The 25,401-nt window shown below is 45.9% G+C and overlaps 1 protein-coding gene across 1 annotated transcript in view; it reads left to right on the forward strand.

Moving 5' to 3' along the window:
• The window catches only part of TFE3 (transcription factor binding to IGHM enhancer 3), a 67,478-nt gene that overhangs the window by 28,476 nt on the left and 13,601 nt on the right, over nt 1-25,401 (forward strand). The window contains exons 2-8 of the mRNA XM_068248805.1: nt 2,920-3,033; nt 4,759-4,999; nt 5,999-6,250; nt 8,920-9,027; nt 10,769-10,886; nt 16,617-16,673; nt 23,539-23,614. Of these exons, the coding sequence (XP_068104906.1) occupies nt 2,920-3,033; nt 4,759-4,999; nt 5,999-6,250; nt 8,920-9,027; nt 10,769-10,886; nt 16,617-16,673; nt 23,539-23,614 (966 nt within the window). The remainder of the gene's footprint in view (nt 1-2,919; nt 3,034-4,758; nt 5,000-5,998; nt 6,251-8,919; nt 9,028-10,768; nt 10,887-16,616; nt 16,674-23,538; nt 23,615-25,401) is intronic.

The raw sequence follows: 25,401 nt of genomic DNA on the forward strand, positions 1-25,401 counted from the left end.
CCTAGCCGCCTGAGCCCTGCGCAGCCGGAACAAAAAGTTCCGGCCAGCGCTAAGGGCTGGATCGGAGGCGTCTGACGTCAGGACGTCGGCTGACGTCGATGACGTCACTCCGCTCGTCGCTATGGCGACGATATAAGCAAAACAAGGAAGGCCGCTCATTGCGGCCTTCCTTGTTTATTCTGGGCGCCGGAGGCGATCAGAAGATCGCCTCCGGAGCGCCCTCTAGTGGGCTTTCATGCAGCCAACTTTCAGTTGGCTGCATGAAATAGTTTTTTTTTAATTTAAAAAAAACCCTCCCGCAGCCACCCTGGCGATTTAATCAGAACGCCAGGGTGGTTAAATAGGGGGTAGCCACCATGACATGTTTGCAAACCTTGCTGGGCTTCGAAAAAAAATAATGAAGCCTAGAGTTGCATATGAAGTTACCGGGATGGTGTTTTTCTTGTTTATTTGGCAGTTCCATCCTATGTCAGTCAACCGGTAGAATGTTCTCCAGAAGAGCGCTACCAGTGGGCCCCTAGCCTAAAGTGCTTTTTTCCTGCAATGTTGCCCTAATCACAGAGCCAGGGGCATAACTAGAAATCACTGGGCCCCTCTGCAAAACTTTGGATAGGGCAAAACTTTGGATAGGTCCCTCCCCCCCCCCCCCCCCCCCCCCACTTGCTTTCTGCTCAGGTAAACTGAGAACCAATGATAATCAATTGGCTAGTGCACACTTGAATATGTTTTATAAAAAACAGACAGCAGTGAAGCACTGCACACATTTATTCTATCAATTACATTAGCTTCAGTGATAAAATGTGTATGTTTTCAAACATACAGACACACATGGTGTGCAGAAAACGCATACAGAAAACCGACAGACGAGTGTGCTCCCCTTCCCAGCTTCTTATTACACTCACTCTGTCCCCCTCGATGGAGCAGAACTGGCTCTGCAGATTCCTCCAGCATCTCTACGATACAGAAAACTAGGAAAGGGGGTGGAGAGGCTGGGGTGCTGTACACAAGACCCTGCTGAACACTGAATAGGGACAATCTACAAGTCTTAGTCTGCAGAACTTTGAAAACTTTGTATGAATCCTTATCAGTGGCTGAGCAGATGCAGTCATTAGAGCAATTGTGCAGAGAGCAGAAAGCGTTTTCTCTCCGTGCCCTTAGTTGTCAGTCTCTCAGGACAGGGAAAAGAAACTTCTCCCCCCATAAGGCCCCCTGAGGCTTTTTTGGCCCCCCTGCTTCTGCATCCCTTGCGGGGTCTATTGTTACGCCCCTGCACAGAGCAGTGTTTGTTATGTGTATAAGATTAGTGGTGGTGCTGGAGGGGAGTTTACAATTTACAAAAAAGCAAAGAAAAGTAACATTGAGCTAAACTGGCCTCCATTCTATTCTTGAGGGATAAGTAACTGCAACATAATAAAATGACTGTGTGTATTTAGAGGGGGGAAGATGCCTGAACAGCGTGGCCCCACCGGTGACCTGTGGTGTCCATTCACTAGAGGAAATCCTGGGTCACCCAGCCACTTCCTCTCTCGGAAATTATTTTGCAGATCTGGGCTGAAAGGAGACTCTGAAAGCAGAAATGAGCAGCGATGTTACCTAATGCTACACAATTCTGCGTGCTAAAGGCCTTTCTGCAGAATGGTAAAATTGCATAACTTTATGCTTTGGGTTTCCTCCAGTGGACTGACAAGACTGAACATGTGCTGTCACAGGGCATGAGCTCATCCTGATGGCTCATCGTGCACTCAGATTACCCCCCTAATGTCCTAAAGTCAGTGAGCCCTGATGTGTGTGCATTAGGAGGGGAGGAGTCAGTGCACCCTGGTGTGTGGGTATTAGGAGGGGAGGAGTCAGTGCAACCTGATGTGTGGGTATTAGGAGGGGAGGAGTCAGAACACCTCAATATCTGGTTATCAGGAGGGGAGGAGTCAGTGCACCCTGGTGTCTGGGTATTGGGAGGGGAGGAGTCCCTACACCCTAATGTCTGGTTATTAGGAGGGGAGGTGTTACAAATTAGGAAGGAAGGAGCCATCGCACCCTGATGTCTGGGTATTGGAAGGGGAGAACTCACTACAGCCTCATTTATGGGTATTAGGAGGGGAGGCATCACTGCACCCTAATGTCTAGGTATTGGGAGGAGAGGAACCCCTGCACCCTAATGTCTGGGTTTTTGGAGGGGAGGAGTCACTGCACCCTCATGTCTGGGTATTACGAGGGGAGGCATCACTGCACCCTAATGTCTGATTATTAGGAGGGGAGAAGTCAATGCACTCTGGTTTCTGAGTATTGGGAGGGGAGGCATCACTGCACCTTAATGTCTGGGTATTAGGAGGGGAGGAATCCCTGCACTCTAATGTTTGTGTAATGGGAGGGGAGGAATCCCTGCACCCTAATGTCTGGGTATTAGGCGGGGAGGAGTTACTGCACCCTGATGTCTGGGTATTGGGAGGGGAGGTGTAACTGCACCCTAATGTCTTGGGAGGGAAGGAGTCACTGCACCCTGATGTCTGGGTATTGGGCAGGGAGGAGTCACTGCACCCAGATGTCTAGGTATTGGGAGGGGAGGAGTCACTGCACCCTGATGCCTGGCTATTAGGAGGGGAGGAGTCACTGCACCCTGATGTGTGGGTATTAAGAGGGGAGGAGTCACTGCACTCTTATGTCTGGGTATTAGGAGGTGTGAAGTGTCCTAATAGCTGTGTACTGTATATTGAAGAGAGAGAGTTCAGCGTGTGTCTTGATACATTAGGAAGAGCTCAGAGTCTCCTGGTATCTGTGTATGGGGAAGTGCTGTGAGGTCAGTGAATGCCTGTCTATGATGAAGAGTAGACTCTGTCCTCCTTATGCCTGACTATGAAGGGAAACACATCTGCATATTTCTGGTTCTACAATCTTTAACCCTTTGTCTCCTCTCCTCCACAGCCTGAGCCCTATCCTGCCCGAATCTGGCATCGTTGCTGACATTGACGTTGAGACGGCGCTAGAGCCCAGAGAGGAGCAGTTCTACCAGCTGAAGAGTCAGCCCATCCCGGCCAGGTGAGGCAGCAGACAGGAGAGCTGTTCAGACAGGACACAGCCGCATGGGCAGGAGGAATCTGCTGTGTAGACATATACAGGAGAGACATTCTGACAACAGGCAGACAACAGGAAGAGGAGATAAGTGTCAGTTGATGACTAGGGGGAAAAAACACTCTGATCCCTAAACACAGTCCATTCCTGACATTCTGCGAGATAACACTGGCACTCACTCAGCACTTTCATACACAGAAAATAGAACTTTCCAAACCAGGCTTCCAGTGTGTGGACAGACGCTTTACGAGACAGGACTCCAGTGCGAGGCAAGACTCTCATTCTAACCAGTGCTAGGCAAGGCTCTCTAACCAGTGCGAGGTCAGCCGCTCTAACCAGTGCGAGGCAAGACTCTCATTCTAACCAGTGCTAGGCAAGACTCTCTAACCAGTGCGAGGCCAGACTCTCTAACCAGTGCGAGGTCAGCCGCTCTAACCAGTGCGAGGCAAGACTCTCTAACCTGCGCGAGGCAAGACTAACCAGTGCCAGGTCAGACTAACCAGTTCCAGGTCAGACTAACCAGTTCCAGGTCAGACTAACCAGTGCCAGGTCAGACTAACCAGTGCCAGGTCAGACTAACCAGTGCAAGGCCAGACTAACCAGTGTGAGGCCAGACTATCTAACCAGTGCAAAGCCAGACTCTCTAACCAGTGCAAGGCAAGACTCTAACCAGTGTGAGGCAAGACTTCCCAACCAGTGCAAGGCCAGACTCTAACCAGTGTAAGGAAAGACACACTATGAGGCAAGACTCTGACCAGTCCGAGGCCAATCTCTCACCAGTGCTAGACCAGACTCTCTGACCAGTGCGAGGCCAGACTCTCTGACCAGTGCGAGGCCAGACTCTCTGACCAGTGCGAGGCCAGACTCTCTGACCAGTGCGAGGCCAGACTCTCTGACCAGTGCGAGGCCAGACTCTCTAACCTGCATGAGGCCAGACTCTCTAACCCATGCCAGACCAGACTCTCTGACCAGTGTGAGGCTAGACTCTGGGACAGCGTTCTTTCCTTAGTGATCCTTGTGATCTGATGCAGGGTGTGACTCCCAAAATCTAATCCTATAGCAATATTTGTTAGTGTAAATATAAAGAGGGCAGAGCAGATATACATACAGCACTGAATCCTTCTCTGATGCGACAAGCGCACTGACATGGCTGCAGTCATTTATATCCTTGACAGGAAACAAAGGTAATTATGCATTTTCAGTTATTACTATAGTGTTTACCTTTTAAGTTTTAGCGTATTTACGTGTGAATTGATATTAATTGAGGTGTTTACCTCACAAGTTAGTAATTTACCTCACAAGTTGGTAATATACCTCAAAAGTCAGTAATTAACCTCCAATTCAGAAATGTATCCCACAAATCCATAATTTAGCTCTCAAGTCTAATTTACTTCACAAATCGGTAATTTACCTCACAAATCAGTAATTTACCTCTCAAGTCTGTAATTTACCTCCCAGGTCGGCAATTTACCCCACAAACCGGTAATTCCATGAGGTAACAGCCTCATGGAACAGTGAATCCACATGTCACAAAATGCTTGTTAAACTCAGTTGTTTTTTGCTTTACCGCATGTAGTTATGCTTAGAGAATTGAGGCATTTATGCATTTGAAACATCAGCCTGTGTAAAAAGATTGTTTTAATGTCAAGACTTCATAATTCATGCTTTTTGACGTTTTTATTTTCCTTGCAGTCAGAACACATCACCATCCCCTCAGACGCCTCTACAGACCCCCAGCAGCATGTCGTCCCGCATCCTGATGCGGCAACAGCTGATGCGGGCTCAGGCCCAGGAACAGGAGCGTAGAGAACAGGAGCAGCAAGCGGCTCAGCTGTTAGCGGAACGTGGTAGCGTCCCGCCGGCGACTGCGGCCATCAGCGTGAGCCAGCCAACACGCCCAACGCCGGCACAGGTGCCCCTGGAGGTGCTGAAGGTATGATCTCTTACTGTTCTTGACCTATTATTATGCAGAGGTTTCCATGAGGACGGGCCCAGGTCAGAAATGGATTAAAATAAAATGGTCCTTCAGGCAAGCGGATCAGGCGATTTGTGAGCTCAGCCCATCGGCTACAACTGGTACTGTCAAAGGCCGCAATGGCACTTTGTAGCTATGGTGTGCCGGGTGCTTTAGTTGGGCTCCGGCAATTGTGTAATGGCTACAGAGCTTGGCTATCAGCCAGTGTAAGTATTAGTTGAGCTGTGGGTTTTGGCTAGGTGGTGGTTGGGGGGTTAATATTAGGCATAGGTAGGTAGTGGTGATCAGTGTTGGGTGTAGGTGGGGGGAGGCGAGTTAATGTTAGGTGTAGGTAGGGGTGTTTAATGTTAGGCATATTTGAGGGCAGGGGAGTAAATGTTAGGTGTATGTAGGGGTGATTAATGTTAGGTGTAGGTTAGTGTGAGGTGTTGTAGCTAACAGAAGCTGATAGCAGAATTACCGATATTCTAACTATTGGCACCACCAGGTTCCCATAGCAACATTCGCCTGGTCAGAGCAGCTATCAGGGTATCACAACCAGTAGCCTTGTGAGGGGCCCCGCAGTGACTGGGGCCCACCCCCCACCCTGCTGAGCAACATACCTTTAACTGTTTCCAGAAGTGTGCACTGAACAGGAAAAGCAGCTACAGAGTTCAGGAATTCAGTCAGAGAGCTGAATTCCTCTGTTATCAGCTCATTCATTCACTGTCAAGGTGGCAGCTGAACCACTTGACACCCACTAGGCCCCAGGCACATGCGTAGGTTGTTTTGTGGCTGATCCTGTTTTGGGTCAGGTAGAACATACAAGTAGAGTGACATATCGGTTAAAGTATATCTCCAGTCACAGGAAATGGACCATAGAATTGTCATTATGGCCAGGCTGGAAGCAAATAACCTGTAATTGTTATATCGATCCATTTTTGTCAATTTTCCCTCACGTGTGTTTTCTTCACACAGGTTCAGACCCACTTGGAGAACCCAACCAAGTACCACATCCAGCAGTCACAGAGGCAGCAGGTGAAACATTATCTCTCCAGCACCCTCGGAGCCAAGATGCCCATCCACGCCTCTGCGCCAAGCTCCACCACGGGCGCCACCGCCACCTCCGGAGCGTCTCCTCAGACGGAAAAATCCCACCTCCCCTCGGCCAGCAGCGCCCCCAACAGCCCCCTGGCCCAGCTGAAGATTGGCTCCAACTCAGAGAAGGAGGTACGCACTGCCCTCAGCACAACAGGAGGCTTATTATTCTCTAGTTTAACACTTTGCTAGGAACAACTTATTAAAGCTGGGTACACACGTATGACACGTCGCCCGGCTCGGACCGGGACTTGACCCCTCTGGTGACGGTCCAGGCCGAGTTCTGTACAAACGCGCCACTAGCCTGCAGACTAGCGATAGTGCTGCTAGGGAGGAGAGGGACAACAGAGCTTGCAGGAAGAGGGACCAATGCCCTACGCTGAGCTGATCAACCACCATGGTCACTGTACACACACTAGTTCTATGTAGGATTGGGGCTGTACACTCACACACATGTTTTTCTCATGTCACTTCTGGTACCCTTTGAGATACACCCTTTTATGCGGAGATAAAACAGAGGTGTATCTAGCTAAAATAGCAACCCCCCCCCCCCCTCAGAACCCTTGAATAACAGCATCCTAACTACTTCATAGACAAAAGAACCCCTCCACACAATCCGATTTCTTGCAGGCTGCTTTGGGGGCGGGCACGATATGGTGCCCATGGCCCTGTGGTGCCTATGGCACAAGCCCTGCCTTCACCCCTGTATATACGCCACTGGGGATAAAATACACACCTGTAAATTTATTTCCCGTTTGGTCAGCAAAAGCGCTGATTGCACGGACTGACATTTGAGACGTGCACCTCCCTGTAAGAAAGTATGACACAATTTCAGAATAGTCGGAAATGATTTCAAACGGAAAGCTGACTGAGAGAGCCAAGCCCTTACTGGAAATACAGTGTTTTCCCTGAAACATTGCAGACTACTCAATCCAACTGCTTCCTCATTCTCAAGTCATACGCGGTACATGACTTCCTGCTGGCTCGGGGAGGTTTTGAGGGCTTCCTTCTTGTAAGGAGTGTCTCCGCATAGATTAACAGTTGTTTTAAAGGGTTAATGTACTTAAGACCAGGCGCCCAACACAGATCGCTAATCGCAACCATGACTGTGATGTGATATGACCCAGTTGAGAATAGCAAATCCAAAATCACTTAAAAGCAGACATTTTTTAACTGATCCAGTCCATGTTTGCTGGCTCACTTATGATATCCCATCTCTATATACTTTGAGATCACTAGCAATGCTTTAGTTAGTACATCAGTCCTATTGTAAATTAGAGGATACTCAAGGTGACATGTGACATGAGGTAGACATGTGTATGTACAGTGCCAAGCACACTAATAACTAGGCTGAGTTCCTTTTTTTCTTTCTCTGCCTGAAAGAGTTAAATGTCTGGTATGTAAGTGGCTGACTCAGTCCTGACTTAGACAGGAAGTGACTACAGTGTGACCCTCACTGATAAGAAATTCCAACTATAAAACACTTTTCTAGCAGAAAATAGCTTCTGAGGGCAGGAAAGAGTTAAAAAGGGTCAGTAGTTCATACATTTTAGCTCTGGCATATTTCAATGAATGTGTCATTGAGCAAACACAATAACACAGTAAAAACTTAAAAAGTAGATGTAAACATAAAATAAAACTGTGTAATAACTTAAAAAGTCATTGTTAGGAGAAGGAAGATAGATACAATAATTTATTTCATTAGTTTATTTTTGCATTGGGTGCCCTTTAAGGAGTAAATGCAAGGGGGGGGGGGGGGGCTCATTACTTTACAACGATTACAACACAAAAAATGGTACGGATCAGCGCTGTATTTTAAAACATTAATTTTGTTTTTTCATGGACATAAATCACTGTCCCTCATTGTCCCTGATTGTTTCAGACAGAACCCCCCACCCCACCGTGTAGAGTAGCATTAGGGATGATCAATGAGGTGCAAATATTTCCAAGTTCATGCAGGATTATGTAAATATTTATGCAAATTATGCAGCTTTAAAATGGACCAATCAATTTAAATCTGGGTAGGACTTGATTGGTCCATTTTCAAGCAGCATATATTTGCATAAACAAATTACATAATCCTGCATTAACTCACAAGTATTTACATCTCATTGATCATCCCAATGGCTTAGGCCTCTTTTCCACGAACTGTTGAGCTGTGTGCTTCGCAAGCAGTTGCCAGGCAGCAGTGAGCAGTTACCAGGCAGCGACAAGCAGCTACCAGGCAGCAGTGAGCAGTTGTGAGAGTTTGTTCGTGGAAAAGAGGCCTTATACACACCATGCAATTTTTCTCGTCAGATCGACTGATTAATCATTTCCAGCATATCCGATCTGCTTCCAATGGAGAAAGTGATGGATTTTGAGATCAGCACTGCACAGAATTGATCTCTTTCTGGATCAGAAGTAGATCGGACATGCTGAAGATTATAGATTGATCTGAGGTGAAAACTGCATGGTGTGTATAATCCTAATGTAGCACCCAGCTGAGCCAGGTGCTTAGCACGTTTCATCCATAAACTGCTACTAAAACCCGGCCTAACTATCACTTTAGGTGAATATTCTGACAAGTGCGATTGCTAACAGTATAAGTGAAAGCGCCTTCACAGCCTTTACAATGAAATATGGGTACTTATCCGTTAGCCGGGCGCATCCGGCAGGTGGAGACAAAACTCCACCAGAGTTACATCTTTCCCTACTATCCATGTCAGCCACCTGCCGGATGCGCCCGGCTAACGGATAAGTACCGAAATATGTAAATACCTATATTTTTACCCTTAGACGGTTTTTATTCACCATTTTAGATCAGTGATGTCATTGATGAGATCATCAGCTTGGAATCCAGCTACAACGACGCAAGCTACAATGAGGAGATGATGGGATTTGTGGAGCGAGCCAACCTACCTAGCACAGTAAGTCACATGGGGTTGATTCAAAAATCTTTCCCTCGGCCAGAAGGCAGAATGCTCTCCAATGCGCCGAGGGGGTTCAGGAGTCACTGTACACCTGCTAGATTCTTGGCAGGGGCCACACCCTGACCGGCTGCCTGGGCCAAGAACCTTCTACAAGGCATACAAGGCTTTGGCTTCCTTTATGTACTTAAAGGACCTCCATTGTAAAAATTGTAAACACATACAAATAAAAAGGACATTTCTTCCAGAGTAAAATGAGCCATAAATTACTTTTCTCCTATGTCGCTGTCACTTACAGTAGGTAGTAGAAATCTGACAGAACTGACAGGTTTTGGACTAGCTTATCTCCTCATGGGGGATTTTTAGGGTTTTCTTTATTTTCAAAAGCAATTACTGAATGTCAGTTGCTCCGTCCAACTGCTTAAAAAAGTGTGCAGCCAGCAGGGAGGCTGGCCAGCATGTTTGTATAGATCCTTTTCAGGGAGTGTCTTTATAAAGAACTAGGAGGCCTAAGCCCGTTTAAAAACGGGCTCTAGGTCTGTGTGGAATCCCCTCCCACTTCCCCTCCCCTCTCCTCTCCTCCAACCGCAGTATCACAGCGAGCGCATGCTCCCACCCGCGCCGCCCGAGCGCACGTCACCCGCCCGCTGCAGACCCGGCCTCCCGCTGACCGGCCGCACACTCGACTCCCTGGTCCCACGCTATCCCTGTGTAGCGTTGTCCGTGCTGCGCACATCGGTTCAGCACAGACAACGCTACACAGGGACAGCGCACAGACACTTAGGTTTTATTGTAGAGGATAAAGGCCATGCTAAGAATCCCCCATGAAGATGTCAGCGGTAATGTCAGATTTCTACTACTTACTGTAAGTGACAGGAACATAGGAGAGAAGTAATTTATGGCTCATTTTGATCTGGAAGAAACATACCTCTTATTTAAATGTGTTTACATTTTACAATTTTTCGCAGTAGTGGTACTTTTTAAGGTGCCCATACATCTACCAATATTGCAGCCTGAATGATATTTTTCGATTGGATGAAAATTGGTGCTGCTCCAAACATGCCTGATCGATGATGCGTCTATAAGACATGCTGGAACCATCCTGATCAGGTGCGGTAACGACATTCCGTACCGCAGTAACTGACGAATGTGATGGATGCCACCTGTCTTGCCACCCCAAGTGTAAATGTCCCCCCTGATGCCGTGCAGTGTAAAATCTTGCTGTGGCGACTCCTGGCCTCCTCAGCCTTCACCCCTTGTGGCACCAGGTGCCCGTGTTTGTGATGTCACCACACGGTGCACGCGCCATGTGGAGGCATTGGAGGTGGTGGCGCTAGGCTGTATGGGCAGGCACCAGATGTCTCTCCAATCAGAGAGAGAGTTGTCTTTCAGTTGATCTGCCTATACATCGGGCACCTTTATGCCTGGTACGCACGATGCAATTTCCCATCAGGTTGACGGTCGAATCGATAATTTCCGTCTGGTCTGTTCTATACAAAATCAATCAAGAAAATGGTTGGAAATCAGATCGTACCTGGCAGAAATTATCGATTTGATCGTCAATCTGACGGGAAATAGCATTGTGTGTATCAGGCATTACAATAGGAGATCTCATGCAATCAGAGACTGCAGATGGAATAAAGAGGTATTCCTGTCAGGAATCGGACAATGGATAAATGATAAGTAAGATTAGTCAGAGATGTGAGTATTTCTACCATACAAATCAGCACTGTCTCCACAGCTTCCTACCTCTGGGAATATCCTCGACATGTTCTGCGCCACAGGAATATCCGCACCCGCCATCACTGTCAGCAACTCGTGTCCGGCCGACCTGCCCAACATTAAGCAGGAATATCCAGGTGAGTTATAAAGAGCTCCATTTCTGGCCATTTTGGTGCCCAGGTCAGACCAGTATGCTTAGACTATTTTATTATTATTTAGTATTTATAGTGCTGACATCTTTCACAGCGCTGTACAGAGTATATTGTCCTGTCACTGTCCTCAGAAGGGCTCACAATCTAATCCCTCAATAATACAAAAAAGAACATGCACACCAGCCAATAAATGTTTTCAAATGCAATGCTTATTATTAAAGTGAAGAAACTTTTACATAGACCCCGATACACGGGCAGGATACAAACATTAACATCATAGCAAAATTTAAACTGTACAGCAAGCAGTGAAACAATGTTACAATATCCTGACAAAACAGAGATGGAGGAAAGTCTAGATTACCCAACAGCAGCGCTGTTTCGAGGCAATTTGAGCCTCTTGATCACGGGCAAAGAAAGTCCAAACAGGCAAACAGCAGATAAGCAACAGATGCGATCATGCAGGGCGCCGTCTGCTGCTTGCTGTACAGTTTAAATTTTGCTATGATGTTAATGTTTGTATCCTGCCCTTGTATCGGGGTCTATGTAAAAGTTTCTTCACTTTAATAATAAGCATTGCATTTGAAAACATTTATTGGCTGGTGTGCATGTTCTTTTTTGTATTATTGAGGTATTTTGTATAACATTGCACCCTGCGTGAATATACAGAGTTTTTCCAGCTTGAAGGTCTATTTCTATGGGAGTGCAGACCCTAATGTACATACACAATCTAATCCCTACCATAGTCACATGTGTATGCATGTATTGTGTAGTGCATGTATCGTAATGCAGGGCCAATTTAGAGGGAAGCCAATTAACCTATCTGTATGTTTTTGGGATATGGGAGGAAACCCACGCAGACACGGGGAAAGCAGGAGAGCATACAAACTCTGTGCAAACAGTGCTCTGCCTGGGATTCCAACCAGGGACCCAGCGTTAAAAGGCGAGAGTGCTAACCACTACGCCACCGCACTACATCATACACAGTTGCCAATACCCAAATTATCGAAAAATATTTTGGGTTTTTTGGACGTTTGCAACATTTTTTCCATCTGAGTTTTTTGCACATCTCTCTTTTCGATCACCTTACACTAACAAATCCCTTTTAATGAAAAGTCACTTAACCTTCCTGGCGGTAAGCCCGAGCTGAGCTCGGGCTATACCGCGCAGGAAGATATCTCAGCCCCTGGTGGGGCGATTTGTTCACTTTAAAATGCTGTACGTGCAGCTAGCACTTTGGTAGCCGCGCGTACAGCTCGATCGCCGCCGCTCTGCGGCGATCGCCCGCACGCATCGGCGCAATAGGCCCCCGCCCCCGCCAGAGCCCTGCGCTGCCTGGACCAATGAGTTCCGAGCAGCGCTATGGGCTGGATCGGAGGCGTCTGACGTCAGGACGTCGGCTGACGTCATTCCGATCATCGCCATGGCGACAGGAGAAGCCAAACAGGGGAGCGCGTTATATACGCGTTCCCCTGTTTGCTTTTGATGCCGGCCACGATCGCACTAGAGGGACACATGCGCCCTCTAGTGGTGTTTCATGTAGCTACCACTCTGGTAGCTTTACATGAAACAAAAAATAAAATTAAAAAAAAAAAAGGATTTTTGCCTAAGTGGCAAAAAAAATTAACCGCCAGGGAGGTTAACCCTAACCACCTTCTTTACTCCTAACTTTCCCACTTGTTAACTATGACACCAGCAGCTTTATATCATATTTCTATAAAGAATGGTATAATTGGTCTGCATTTTTTTTTAAAGTGAATCCGAGGTGAGAGTTATTTTGAGGCTGCCATATTTATTTCCTTTTAATCAATACCGGTTGCCTGGCTATCCTGCTGATCCTCTGCCTGTTAGGGCTGGAACCCACTAGAGCGATTGTTTGAGCGTTTAGGGAGCGCTTTAAATCACTAGCGCTTTTCTTAAACGCTCTGCCAATGTAAATAAATGTAACATATTCCACAATAGTGATTGCGATGAGCAAAATCGCAATCGCAGGGCATGCAGCGTTTTTGGTAGCGTTTGCGGTTCAATGTAATGTATCGAAGCACTGGCAAATCGCTCATGAATCGCTACACATAGTGATTTGACTGCGATTTTAAAGTACTGCAAACGATAAAAAAATATGATACATTGAAAGGCCCAATCAGAACTAAAATCGCTAATCGCTAATCGCTACACAATCGCTGGCAAAAAGCTTACACTTTTAAAAAATCACTCCCAAAAGTGCCGGAAAACGCTCATGAAATCACTTACAAAATGCTAATGAAAAACACTAGCGATTTGCGATTTGTAGTGGGTTCCAGCCCTTATACATTCAACCATAGACCCTGAACAAGCATGCAGCAGATCGGGTGTTTCTGACAAGATTAGCTGCATGCTTGTTTCTAGTGTGATACAGACACTACTGCAGCCAAATAGATCAGCTGGACACCATGCAACTGGTATTGTTTAAAATGAAATAAATATGGCAGCCTCCATATCACTCTCACCTCGGGTCCACTTCAATGCTCCTTCGAGCAGGGAGTGTTGCCTATGTCTATAACGGCCCTGATTCTAGTGGGCGACGCTTTGCCAATATTCGTTCTGGTTCATTGTGGTTCAGCTTTACATGTGCAGAACAGAAATGGCTGCACACAGGAATTAAAGTTTAGAAATACAGGGTAGGTAGAGGCACCAGGGGCATTTCTAGCCCCAAAGATCAGTGGCTCATGCCCCGGATCTATTCTGTGGTGCCCCAGATGTCCCGCAGGCAGAGTTAGCTGTGGTGCCTCAATGGGGGGTGTGCTGTGGTGCCTCTGTGTGGGTATACTGGGTGATGTGGTGCCATGCTGGGCGCTGTGATGCTGTTATGGGGCATGCAGGGAGCAGCGGTTCTTCTATGGGGGCATGCTGGGAGCTGGCTCGTGGGAGCATGAGAGGGGGTCCACTACAGTGTTGCCAACCGCCTGTAAATTTACGGGCAGCCCGTAAATTTTGATACAAAATGAGCCAATTCCGTAAGGAATTCAGCAACGTCCGTAAAAGGGCGCGCCCTGTTGCAGGAGGACAGCAGTGCAGTGGAGGAAGAGCTGTGGGCAGCGGTGGAGAAGGGGGGCAATCTCCCCCCCCCTTCTCTCACCTTAGTGCTCTCCCTCCCTCGCTGACTGTCCCCTCCTGATCTAAGTGCGGAGTGGCGTTTCGCAGCGGGCGGGACTTACCTTCCGTCTCGCTCCTGCGCCGGAAGTTCTGCTGCTCTGGTCTGGACCAGACCAGAGTAGCGGCAAATCATCCCGCGCCGGCGACGAGAGACGCAGCAGGTAAGTTCCGCTTGCTGCCGCCTGCCACCACTCAGCACTTGAATCAGGAGGGGACAGTCAGCGAGGGAGGGAGAGCACTAAGGTGAGAGAAGGGGGGTAGATTGCCCCCCTTCTTCACCGCTGATGCCACAGCTCTCCCTCCACTGCGCTGCTGTCCTCCTGCTGGGGGGGGTGTCACCTGGCTACCTATTGTGCGCACATATACCTCTGGCTACATATGCTGGGCACATATAACCCTGACTACATATACTGGGACATATACCCTGCCTACATATACTGGGCCCATATACCCCTGGCTACATATACTGGGCACATATAACCCTGGCTACATATACTGGGGACATATAACCCTGGCTACATATACTGGGCACATATACCCCTGCCTACATATACTGGGGACATATAACCCTGGCTACATATACTGGGCACATATACCCCCTGGCTACCTATTGTGGGCACATATACCTCTGGCTGCATATACTGGGCACATATAACCCTGACTACATATACTGGGACATATACCTGTGGCTACATATACTGGGACATATACCTGTGGCTACATATACTGGGACATATACCTGTGGCTACATATACTGGGCACATATACCCCTGGCTACATATACTGGGGACATATACCTCTGGCTACATATACTGGGCACATATACCCCTGCCTACATATACTGGGGACATATACCTCTGGCTACATATACTGCGCACATATATCCCTGTCTACATATACTGAGGACGCTGGCTGTTTGCCATTATGTGCATTTACTGGTGAAAAGATCTCTCTTATTATGTGCATTTACTGGTGAAAAGCTGTCTCTTATTATGTGCATATACTGGTGAAAAGCTGTCTCTTATTACGTGCATTTACTGGTGAAAAGCTGTCTCTCATTACGTGCATTTACTGGTGAAAAGCTGTCTCTCATTACGTGCATTTACTGGTGAAAAGCTGTCTCTCATTACGTGCATTTACTGGTGAAAAGCTGTCTCTCATTACGTGCATTTACTGGTGAAAAGCTGTCTCTCATTACGTGCATTTACTGGTGAAAAGCTGTCTGTCATTGCATGCATTTACTGGTGAAAGGCTGTCTCTAATGTGCATTTACTGGTGAAACGCTGTCTCTCATTATGTGCATTTACTTGCCATGCCCACTGTCATCGCCGCAAATTTCCTCGTGCATGTTGCCCCCTACCCATTTGACTGCCCCCTCATATGTGCCAGTCTAGAACCGGCCCTGTACCCCTGCCTACATATACTGGGCACATATACCCCTGGCTACCTGTTCTGGGGACATCTATACCCCTGGCCACCTATTCTGGGGACACCTATAGACCTGGGGCTACCTATTTTTGGGGAACCACTGCTGTCAGATTAAATGTATTTTGGGGAACTGCTGCCAGATTATGTGTATGCTGGGGGAATCGCTGCTGCCAGATTACATCTATTTTTTGGGAACCACTGCCATATTATCTGTATTTTGGAAGAACCTCTGCCAGATTACGTGGATTTTTGGTGAAATGCTGTAAGATTACATGTATTTTGGGGGAAGGGGGGAAAACACTATGGCAGAGCTCAAACTTCCCTGGCAGACCTTTTACAGCAACACTAAAATCATGTATATTTGGCCCCACCCATGACCACGCCCACGGTTTGTTGCGTGACCACGCCCATTTTTCGGCACGCCGCGCGTAGGAGATTTTGTCAGTAAAAAAAATCTTTTGTCAGTAAATTTTTAGGTATTTGTCAGTAAAAAATAAAGTGAAAGGTTGGCAACACTGGTCCACTATAAGGTCAGGGAATACTATGGGGGTACTGGCAGCAGGCCAGACCAGCCAGCACAGTAGCCAGGTAACTCTGCCTAGTTATGTTAAAGTGACACTTCCTTAGGCTCCCTGCACATTGCAAATCCGTTTTCTGAGTCAGATTCCGATTTTCAGTTATGATTTTCCCTGAATACATTCAACAGAAAAAAACGGATAAAAAAATGCAGCATGCAGTAAAGATTAAAAATCGGATTCGGATTTTACATCAACCGATTAAAAAGCGGAATCGGAATCGCATGCAGTGTGCAGGGAGCCTTATTCTGTGATATGCTGCATTTTATTTATTTTTTTGTATTAATGGAGAGGGGGCTTCATCTAACATTTTGCTGGGCAGGACTACTTAGACTGCAGGTAAATTTGGCTCCACCCATGACCACACCCAAATTATGGAGCAAGGCCACACCCATTTTCCAGCTGGAAAGTATATCTCTCAGTATACTAGCAACACCCCGGAGATGCACCACCGTACCGTTTTTGCGGAGATGGTTATACAGGTGTAAAGTATGGTTAGGGTTACATTCTGTTGTAATCTAGGACGTAGCTAGTCCTTCCTTGAGACGGCCATTTTCAATAAAGTCTGCTTTCTCCTTCACAGAGCAAGATACAAAAGCATTCATTAAGGAACGGCAGAAGAAGGACAATCATAACTTGAGTAAGTTTGTTTCAAAAGTTGCGTTTTTTTTTAAAACTGGTCCCATAATGGCCACGCCCAGTCAAAACGTGCTTATATTTAAATAGGAAGGGGCAGAGTCAAGGTGGCCATACATCTACCGATTTTGTGGCCTGATTGACTATCCAATTCGATCATCTTATGAAATTGGATGACAATTGGTGTTGCAACAAGCATGCCCGATCTTTTCAGCATGTCTAATAGATAAATTCGACCGATTTCAACCCAAAATCAATTGAATGTCTCAAACATGCTGAAAAGTTCTCAGTCAAAAGTGCTCGATCGCATGTGTGGTGGTAACGGTGTTTAGAATCATAATCACTGATGACTTCGCCTGCACATCCACGTGTAAATGTCCCCCCCCCGGAGCCCGCGCAGTATAAAATCTCACCTGTCCCGCTAACGCGACTCCCAGCCTGCTCCACCATCACCACTGTGTTGCACCAGGCATGTGGTGGAAATTGGTGTGACGGCAGACACGGGGGTGATGGGGGAGGAGACTGGGGGTGGAGCCAGTGGGACTGGTGAGATTTTATACTGCACAGGCACACTAGATGAAACTTGAAAACCACCACCTCTGCCAAGAATCTAGCATGCGTGCACTGAACTTAAACGCCTCAGGCAGCAATCCGTCGGGTGAATCGAGTTTGCGGATCATTGGCTGCATTGCCCGCCATGTGACGTCATTTGCCCCCCCCCATATAGCAGAACACATCACTAACCTAGAGTCTAGCGTCTGTACAAAGTCTGCCCAGCACTGTTCCAAGAGCACATTTGAAATTGGCGCCGGTAGTCTTGGGCGCAGGATACAGCGGTATATGGCTAATCCTGCTTCTGCACAAGTCCGGGCCGTTTTAATTACTATTCCCCCTCCAGGTCGCCATGGATAGTGGGGGAATGAAATAATTCGGCTTCCAGCAATTGCTGGAAGCCGAATTATTGTGTTTTTTAAGTAACTTCGGCTCTGTCTTCTGACGGAGCCGACGTTACTCACTGAGCGCCGCTATAGACTGATTGCCATTATAGTCTATGGCGGCGCTGGCTGCGCCCAAATCTAGCAGCGCTGAAAAGCACTGCTCCGCTGTTCCAAGGGATGGAGTAACGATCCCTCGTTGGTGACATTCCTCGTATGCGTGGAATTTACAGAGGAACGCCAGTGAAACTAATGTAATAAAAAAGTGCTTCATTTTTACAATAATTATGTAAAAATGATTTAGTTAGTGTTTGTCCGTTGTAAAATCTTTCCTCTCCCTGATTTACATTCTGACATTTATCACATGGTGACATTTTTACTGCTGGTAGGTGATGTCACTGGAAGTAGCTGCTGCTTGCTTTTTTTTGGCAGTTGGAAACAGCTGTAAACCGCTATTTCCCACAATGCAATGAGGTTCACAGACAGAACTGTGGGAGGGGTTTCACCACAATATCAGTCATACAGACCCCCTGATGATCCGTTTGTGAAAAGAAAAAGATTTCCCATGGGAAAGGGGGTATCAGCTACTGATTGGGATGAAGTTCAATTCTTGGTTACAGTTCAAGTCAGTCATGTAATCTGTTTATAGTCAGAAATTAACTGTCATGACACAGGAATTATTTTACAGCTCTGGTTAGAAAGTGAAATAATGTGTAATAACATTATTTAGGTATATAGAACATATCAGAGATGAGATCCAGAGGTGAAGTTTACATCCGATTTACCTTAAAATCTTCTGCATTCTGCAACACTGTTTTTTAAAATTGCCGTCTGCCCCAGTTGAGGAAATTTGTTCCACTTCCTTCTGGAACAGGAAGTGCACAAGTTCAAGCAAACAGGAACTGATCATTCAGGAGGGGTTCTCACGATTTCTCACATTACAAACTGAAATACAACCTGAACCCTTGCACAGGACAGAAGGAAAACAGAGAGAAATGCACCCTGAATGTATTTAGAGAGTTTCGCCTGTAATTCCTCACCTGTGACTAATCACAAGTGTAATTTGATGTCAGTTGTGTCAGCTGGCTGCCTCAGCACAACAGCTAATTTGTATTTACAGGATGTTAACCTCTTTGTCTGCTTCCATGAAAGCAGAAAGTACACTCACTGCAGATTTATTGCAGGATTTATATTAACTGTAACAAAAAAATGTTTTTCTTTAAAGGTTATAATGCTGTTGCTTATATTTTAGAGCAGAGAGGAAGTTCTGAGTTCAGGTCTGCTTTAAGTCTTGCCAAACGAAGGAATGTTTCTCACTTCCTATCTCTCTCTCTCGCTTGGTTTTGTCTCTCAGAACTTAGATATGCATGATCAGAGAACTTGCTAAAACAATGGAACTTCCCAGCCATGAACGACACCCAGACTGGTCAGACTGGCTCTGCTGGCAAGCCTGTGGCATTGGGAAACAGGCTGCAAGCACGGTGTCTGCCCACGCATGTGTTCACATACAGATCGGTGCAGCTCCCCCTGCCATATCTGGAACTGTACAGCCCGGGATAACGCTATCGTCCTCTAATCTAGCTGTCACAAAGTCTGACAAATTTCAAAATACATTTTCGCATGCTGTTGAGAGATAAAAAAAAAAATCCTCATAAAAATTCTCCTTGTTTAGATACAATCAGAAGGATTTTGGTCAGCTTTCTTCAAAAGGGAACATTAACCTTTTCGGGACCGACCACCTACCCCCCCCCCCCTTAAGGACCAGGCATTTTGCGCGGGAGGGGGGTGCGCGCGTTTGGGGGGGGGTCAGGCGGCCGGATCCCGTCTGTGGCTGCCCGATTTGTGATCCCCCCCATGGTGGCAGGTGCCCCCCCTTCTGCCCGCAGCCTTCACTTACCTTCCAGGCCCCAGCGATGAGCCGCACGGGACCCTCTTCTCCGGCCGGCATCTCCGTTCTGTCTGACGATCAGTTCCGGGTCGCGGCTTGATGACGTCATCAAGCCGGGACCCGGCGCTGACGTCAGATGGAGCGGAGATGCCGGCCAGAGCGGAGGGGGGCGCCGATCGTACTGGAACGGCAGGGAGGTGAGTGGATCCTCTTCTTTCCCCCCCTGCCGCCGCAGCTGTCAAACTGATCACTACGATCCGACAGCGATCGTAGTGATCATGTGATCAGCAGCCATACGCGATGGCTGCTGATCACTCGGGGGAGATGTCGGCTGTCATATGACAGCTTAACCACTTAAGCCCGAAGGGTTGAAATTTTTTTACATCCGAGCAACTTTCACCCCCCATTCATTTGCCAATAACTTTATCACTACTCATCACAATTAATTGATCTATATCTTGTTTTTTCCGCCACCAATTAGGCTTTCTGTGGGTGGTATATTTTGCTAAGAGCCACTTTACTGTAAATGCATTTTAACAGGAAGAATAAGAAAAAAATGGAAAAAATTCATTATTTCTCAGTTTTCAGCCATTATAGTTTTAAAATAATACATGCCTCCATAATTAAAACTCACGTATTGTATTTGCCCATATGCCCCGGGTATTTCACCGTTAAAATTATGTCCCTATCACAATGTATGGCGACAATATTTTATTTGGAAATAAAGGTGCATTTTTTCCGTTTTGCGTCCATCACTGTTTAGAAGCCCATAATTTATTAAATCATATTGATATACCCCTTTGACATGAATATTTAAAAAGTTCAGACCCTTAGGTAACTATTTATGTTTTTTTTTTTTTTTTATTATTGTAATTTTTTTTTTTTTTTTTAATTTAAACTTGTATGTGGGTATTTTTTGGTGTGGGAGGTAAACAGGTTTTTTTTTAATATATTTATATGTTTATTCTTAAAACTTTTTTTCATTAGGTGTAATTTGCTATTTGGCCACAAGATGGCCAGAATCAAAAAGTCCTGGGAGCGATCGATCTCGCTCCCAGGCAGAAGAAAGGAGACCAGAGCTCAGAAAAGCCGCAGCGTCTGAAGAGACGCTGTCAGCTTTTCTCCGGGGGGGGTCCGATCAGCGAAAGGGATTTATAATCCCTTTCACTGATCGGTGGGCTAGCGGGCAGCAGCGGGGGCGCGCACGGGGGGGGGGGGGGGGGGGCCCTGCGCGCAGCCCAACTGGACGAGAAATCTCGTCCAGTTGGGCTTAAGTGGTTAATCTCCCCCTCCAGGTGCGTACGATCGCGTCGGGAGCGGAAACTGCGGGCCGACGTAGATCCTACGCCGCATCAGGCTAGAACAGCCACAAGTGCGGCGTAGGATCTCATAGAGGCGGTCCCGAAAAGGTTAAATGAGAGGGATATGGATGTTTTCTTTTAAACAATACCAGTTGCCGCCTGGCAGTCCTGCTAATCACACACCTGAAACAAGCATGCAGCTTGTTCAGGGGCTGTGGGTAAAATTATTAGGCTGCATTTCCACTTGTGCGGTGGGAATCGTCGTGGGAAAAATTTGCATGCGGATGCGAATTTCGCATGCGGGTCTATGCGAATTTCATGCGAATTCGCATGGATGTCGATGTATGCGAATTTAACCATGGCAGTGCTGTTGTGATTTTCCATTGTTTCTATGCGAATTCGCATGAAAATTCGCATACCCAAACCGCATGCGGATTTTCTATTAAATACATTGTATGTGATTCGCATAGCGGTGTGCGGTATGCGAATGCTGATGGCTCTGCCATGCAAATTTTTTCTGCACAGAAAAACGCAAAGGAATCCTGACAAGTGGAAACAGTCCCATTCACTTGTATGGCAATGCGAATTTGCATGCAAATTCGTGATAGTGGAAATGGTCCCTGAGAGACAAAAAATCAGCAGGAGAGTCAGGCAACTGGTATTATTTTAAAAGGTAAAATCAATATCCTTCTCAGTTTAGGTCCACTTTAAGTCTCCAGACATGGTTCTCAAAATTCATTCTAATAGCTCAAAAGTTATTTCTTGTGAAATGAGGCTTCACCAGCTAAAAATCAGATCTTACAATTTTAGCAGAGGATGGTGGGTCTTAAAGAGGCACTGTATGAATGCAGTAAATTATTCAAGATACTCGCTTTGTGGTAATTTTCCTGGTTTCTGTATCCAAAGCACTATGTAAGAAAAATAGGGGGCGTGTTTTCAACTAAAGAAATAAAAAAAAAAGTCCCTCTGCGTGTCCATAGATACAATTATTCCTCCCACACTACATGAGGCATTTTCTCTACACCACACTGATAGGATAAGATTTTTTTTCCCTCTTTTGCTTATCACTTTTCGTCATAATACACTCTCTTTTCCTTTGTTTTGTGGAAAAAAAATCCTCTCCTTAGGGCCTCTTTGAACTAGGTGTAAATTTGTGCATTTTAACCAGTTCCCCACCACTGTATTGTCCATCTACGCACCTGCGGACTTCACTTCAGCACCAGGGGCATAGATACACGTATTGCAGTGTTTACAGTGACGCTCGGCTACTGCAAATCCCCCCCCCCCCCCCCCACGAAGATTACTGCTATGTACTCACCAATCACTGTCCCAGCAGTGAATCATCTTCTGGCTTCAATGAGATGCCCTCATGATTCACATCTCTTCACTACTTCCTGTGTGTATGGGGACATCTAGTGGCCAAAAATAAAAATACATCTACAAATGTTAATACACACACAGATGTTAAGTAATAATAAAAAAAATACCCAATTTTAACCCCTTATTTTCCCCTCTTGTATGTATAAGTATAGTTATTATTATTTTTAATTTTATTGATTTATAAAGCGCCAACATATTCCACGGCACTGTACAATGTAAGAAAAAAAACAAGGGATACATAATGATACAGATGATGATATACATCAAATATGGACACTGATACAAAACACAATGACAGATGTTACATGATGAATAAAATGTATAATAGAGTGCAAGCTATGAAATGAATAACAGATTCCAACAGGGGACAAGAGGCAGTTATTGATATTGCTATTGTTAATAAAAGTGGCAGCATTAAAAAAATAAAATCATAAATATTTACAGTAGGGACTTTTTTAACATGTATATTTTAACATGTATATCATTAGTGTATATCACTATTACTTTTGCAAATTAGAGCTTGTAATTGTTGATCTAGTATAAAGAAACGCAAATGGGAATAAATACACCTTTATTTCCAAATAAAATATTGTCGCAATACATTGTAGTTGGGACATAATTTAAATGCTGTAATAACCAGGACAAATGGGCAAATACAACGTGTCAGTTTTATCCAACTCAGCACATTTTATTTTAAAACTATAATGGTTGAAAACTGAGAAATACTGTAATGATTGTTTTTCATTTTTTTTCTTATTACTCCCTTTAAAATGCAGCTAAAATAAAATAATTCTTAGCAAATAGTACAACCCAAGGAAAGCCTAATTTGTAGCGAAAAAAACGATGTATAGATCATTTTGGTGTCATAAGTGGTGATGAAGTTATTGGAGAATGAGTGAGAAGAGCATGATGTGTGAAAATTGCTCTGGTTTTTAACAGGAAATAACCTGTGATGGGGAAGTGTTTAAAGGCACACAAATTCACACAGCAATGATTTCTTATGGGCCTGTTTTCATTAGATGCAGAAAAAAAAAACAGCAGTGTGACCATTTACATCAGTAATGTCAATAGGACTCCGTCTTGGATCCAAATGGAAATTAAAATAAAAATTACATTTCCAATCCAAAAAATTACATGTGAATTGCATGCTTTAGTGGAAACATACCCTTACCCTTGCATAATTTGTATGAATCAATGTTGTATTAGATGTATGTAGAAAACTGTTCCTGACATTGCAACATTAACCAATCACAAGTTATCTACCATAAACCTGCTTATCCGAAGTTGCCATAGATAACTGTGGCCACCATTGCTTTGTGAGCTGGTAGACACGACCAGTAACTGATCAAACCTCTTTCTCTACAGTTGAACGTCGGCGAAGGTTTAATATTAATGATCGGATTAAAGAACTGGGGACCCTCATCCCAAAATCCAGCGATCCGTAAGTGTTTAACAGTGATCATTTTATGGTTCCTCTTTATCATAAAGCAATATGGAGTTGATTTAATGTGTACCTGTCGGGGCAAAAAGAGCCCCATTGAGATACTTAGTAGAGAGAAGCCTCTGGATAATACAAAGGCTTCCCCTGCCCCCCTTACCTCTACCGATCCAGCGCTGGGACCCCCGATCCTTGCTGAGAAGAGCTTTTTTGTCGAGGGGTGTACATGGGCGCATTTCAGTTCGTGAATGAGTCCAGCTGCACTGCACACATTGCTTTGCATCCTTACAGAGGGTCCCAGCACTGGATCGGTGGTCTTTAGGAGGATGAGGGAAGCTTCTATTTTGTTTTTCTCTCTGACCCAGGAGTCAAACTCATGACCTCATGCTTCACTGGCAGAGACAGTACCTCTGGACATGATCAGCTTTGTTTTTTCAATTACAGGTTTACTTTAATAAGGTTGGATAACAGTAAAATCTCTAATCAAGCAAGCATAGACTATGTTTTTAAAAAAAAAATAGTTTTGTATGAGCCTCTCCAGCCTCTGCCTCGGCCCTGGGTATGGTGTGTGACCACCTATATAGAGGCATTACTGGGGCTTCCTGATTCTGGGTCTTCAATGGGTGCTGGATTGCTGAGATGGATGAAGATGTAATGGGGCCCTGGGCAAGGTAGTACATTTGGGGCCCCCTTGTGGTCCTTTTGGTAAGCTTAAGAGAAGAGAGATCAGAGAAGGTGACAGGTGGGCTCCTTCACACCCACTAGACCCCAAACACCTGCCTAGGTTGCCTGGTGGATTATCCTGTTGTGGCTGGATGCACAGCCAGGTGCTGGAACGCTTGGTTGGCATGTCGGGTGACCTGTTGCAACGAAAAGAAAGGGAGATTTGCCACCCAACCAGGCAGCTGTAAATCAGCACAGTGGCGTATGGGCAGCACGGTGGCGCAGTGGTTAGTACTCTTGCCTTGCAGCGCTGCGCCCCCAGTTCAAATCCCATACAGGGCACTTTCTGCATGGAGTTTGTATGTTTTATGACTATGGTAGGGATTAGATTATGAGCCCCTCTGAGGGATAGTTAAGAGACAAGACAATATACTCTGTACAGCGCCGCGGAAGATGTCAGCGCTATATAAACAATAAATAATAAAGTGACCTGGTCACTGTAAGGATTCCTCCTGTCGCGTGTTCTCTCCATTGCGGTGGAGCCACAAATGGACAGTTCTGGCTTGTCAGTCTGCATTCGGTTGTGCATTTGCAATGAGTCACATTGTCATTTGCAATTGCTCTGCAGTTGTGGACAGCTCAGAATGCTGTCATCATTCCACCAATGGCTTACTACAGCTGCACTGCAGCCAGATAGCCCTGGATTTCCTGCATGCATGCTGTTGCATAGGACTGCATGCATTTGTTATGATAGTCTTTCAGCTAACAAATGGTAATCAAGCCAGCTCAGGATTGAATGATTACCATTCAGCGGTGTGGAGATTTGCATGCTTGCATCCATTGGCTGATGCCAGCATAAAAGTCTGCCTCCCCTTTTAGACCTCGCCCGTCATAGTTTCAGCTCTGTCTAAGCTGTTACTCGGTCCTTTGTGTAATAGATAGTGGAGATACCGCCGCATGGGCAAGCGGCATGGCGGCTATCTCCGCATCTCAGGCAGCGGCTGATGCCGCGCAGCAGCGTGGTGTTGCTTTGCCTGGTCCTTCTAGTTCACACAGACGGAGAGCCACGCGCGCGTGCGCCAGGCGACAGGACCTTTATGCTGCTAGAAGAGGAGTCAGCTGATCAG

This window comes from Hyperolius riggenbachi, chromosome 8, assembly GCF_040937935.1.
Source record: "Hyperolius riggenbachi isolate aHypRig1 chromosome 8, aHypRig1.pri, whole genome shotgun sequence".
In the NCBI taxonomy this organism is placed as follows: Eukaryota; Metazoa; Chordata; class Amphibia; order Anura; family Hyperoliidae; genus Hyperolius; species Hyperolius riggenbachi.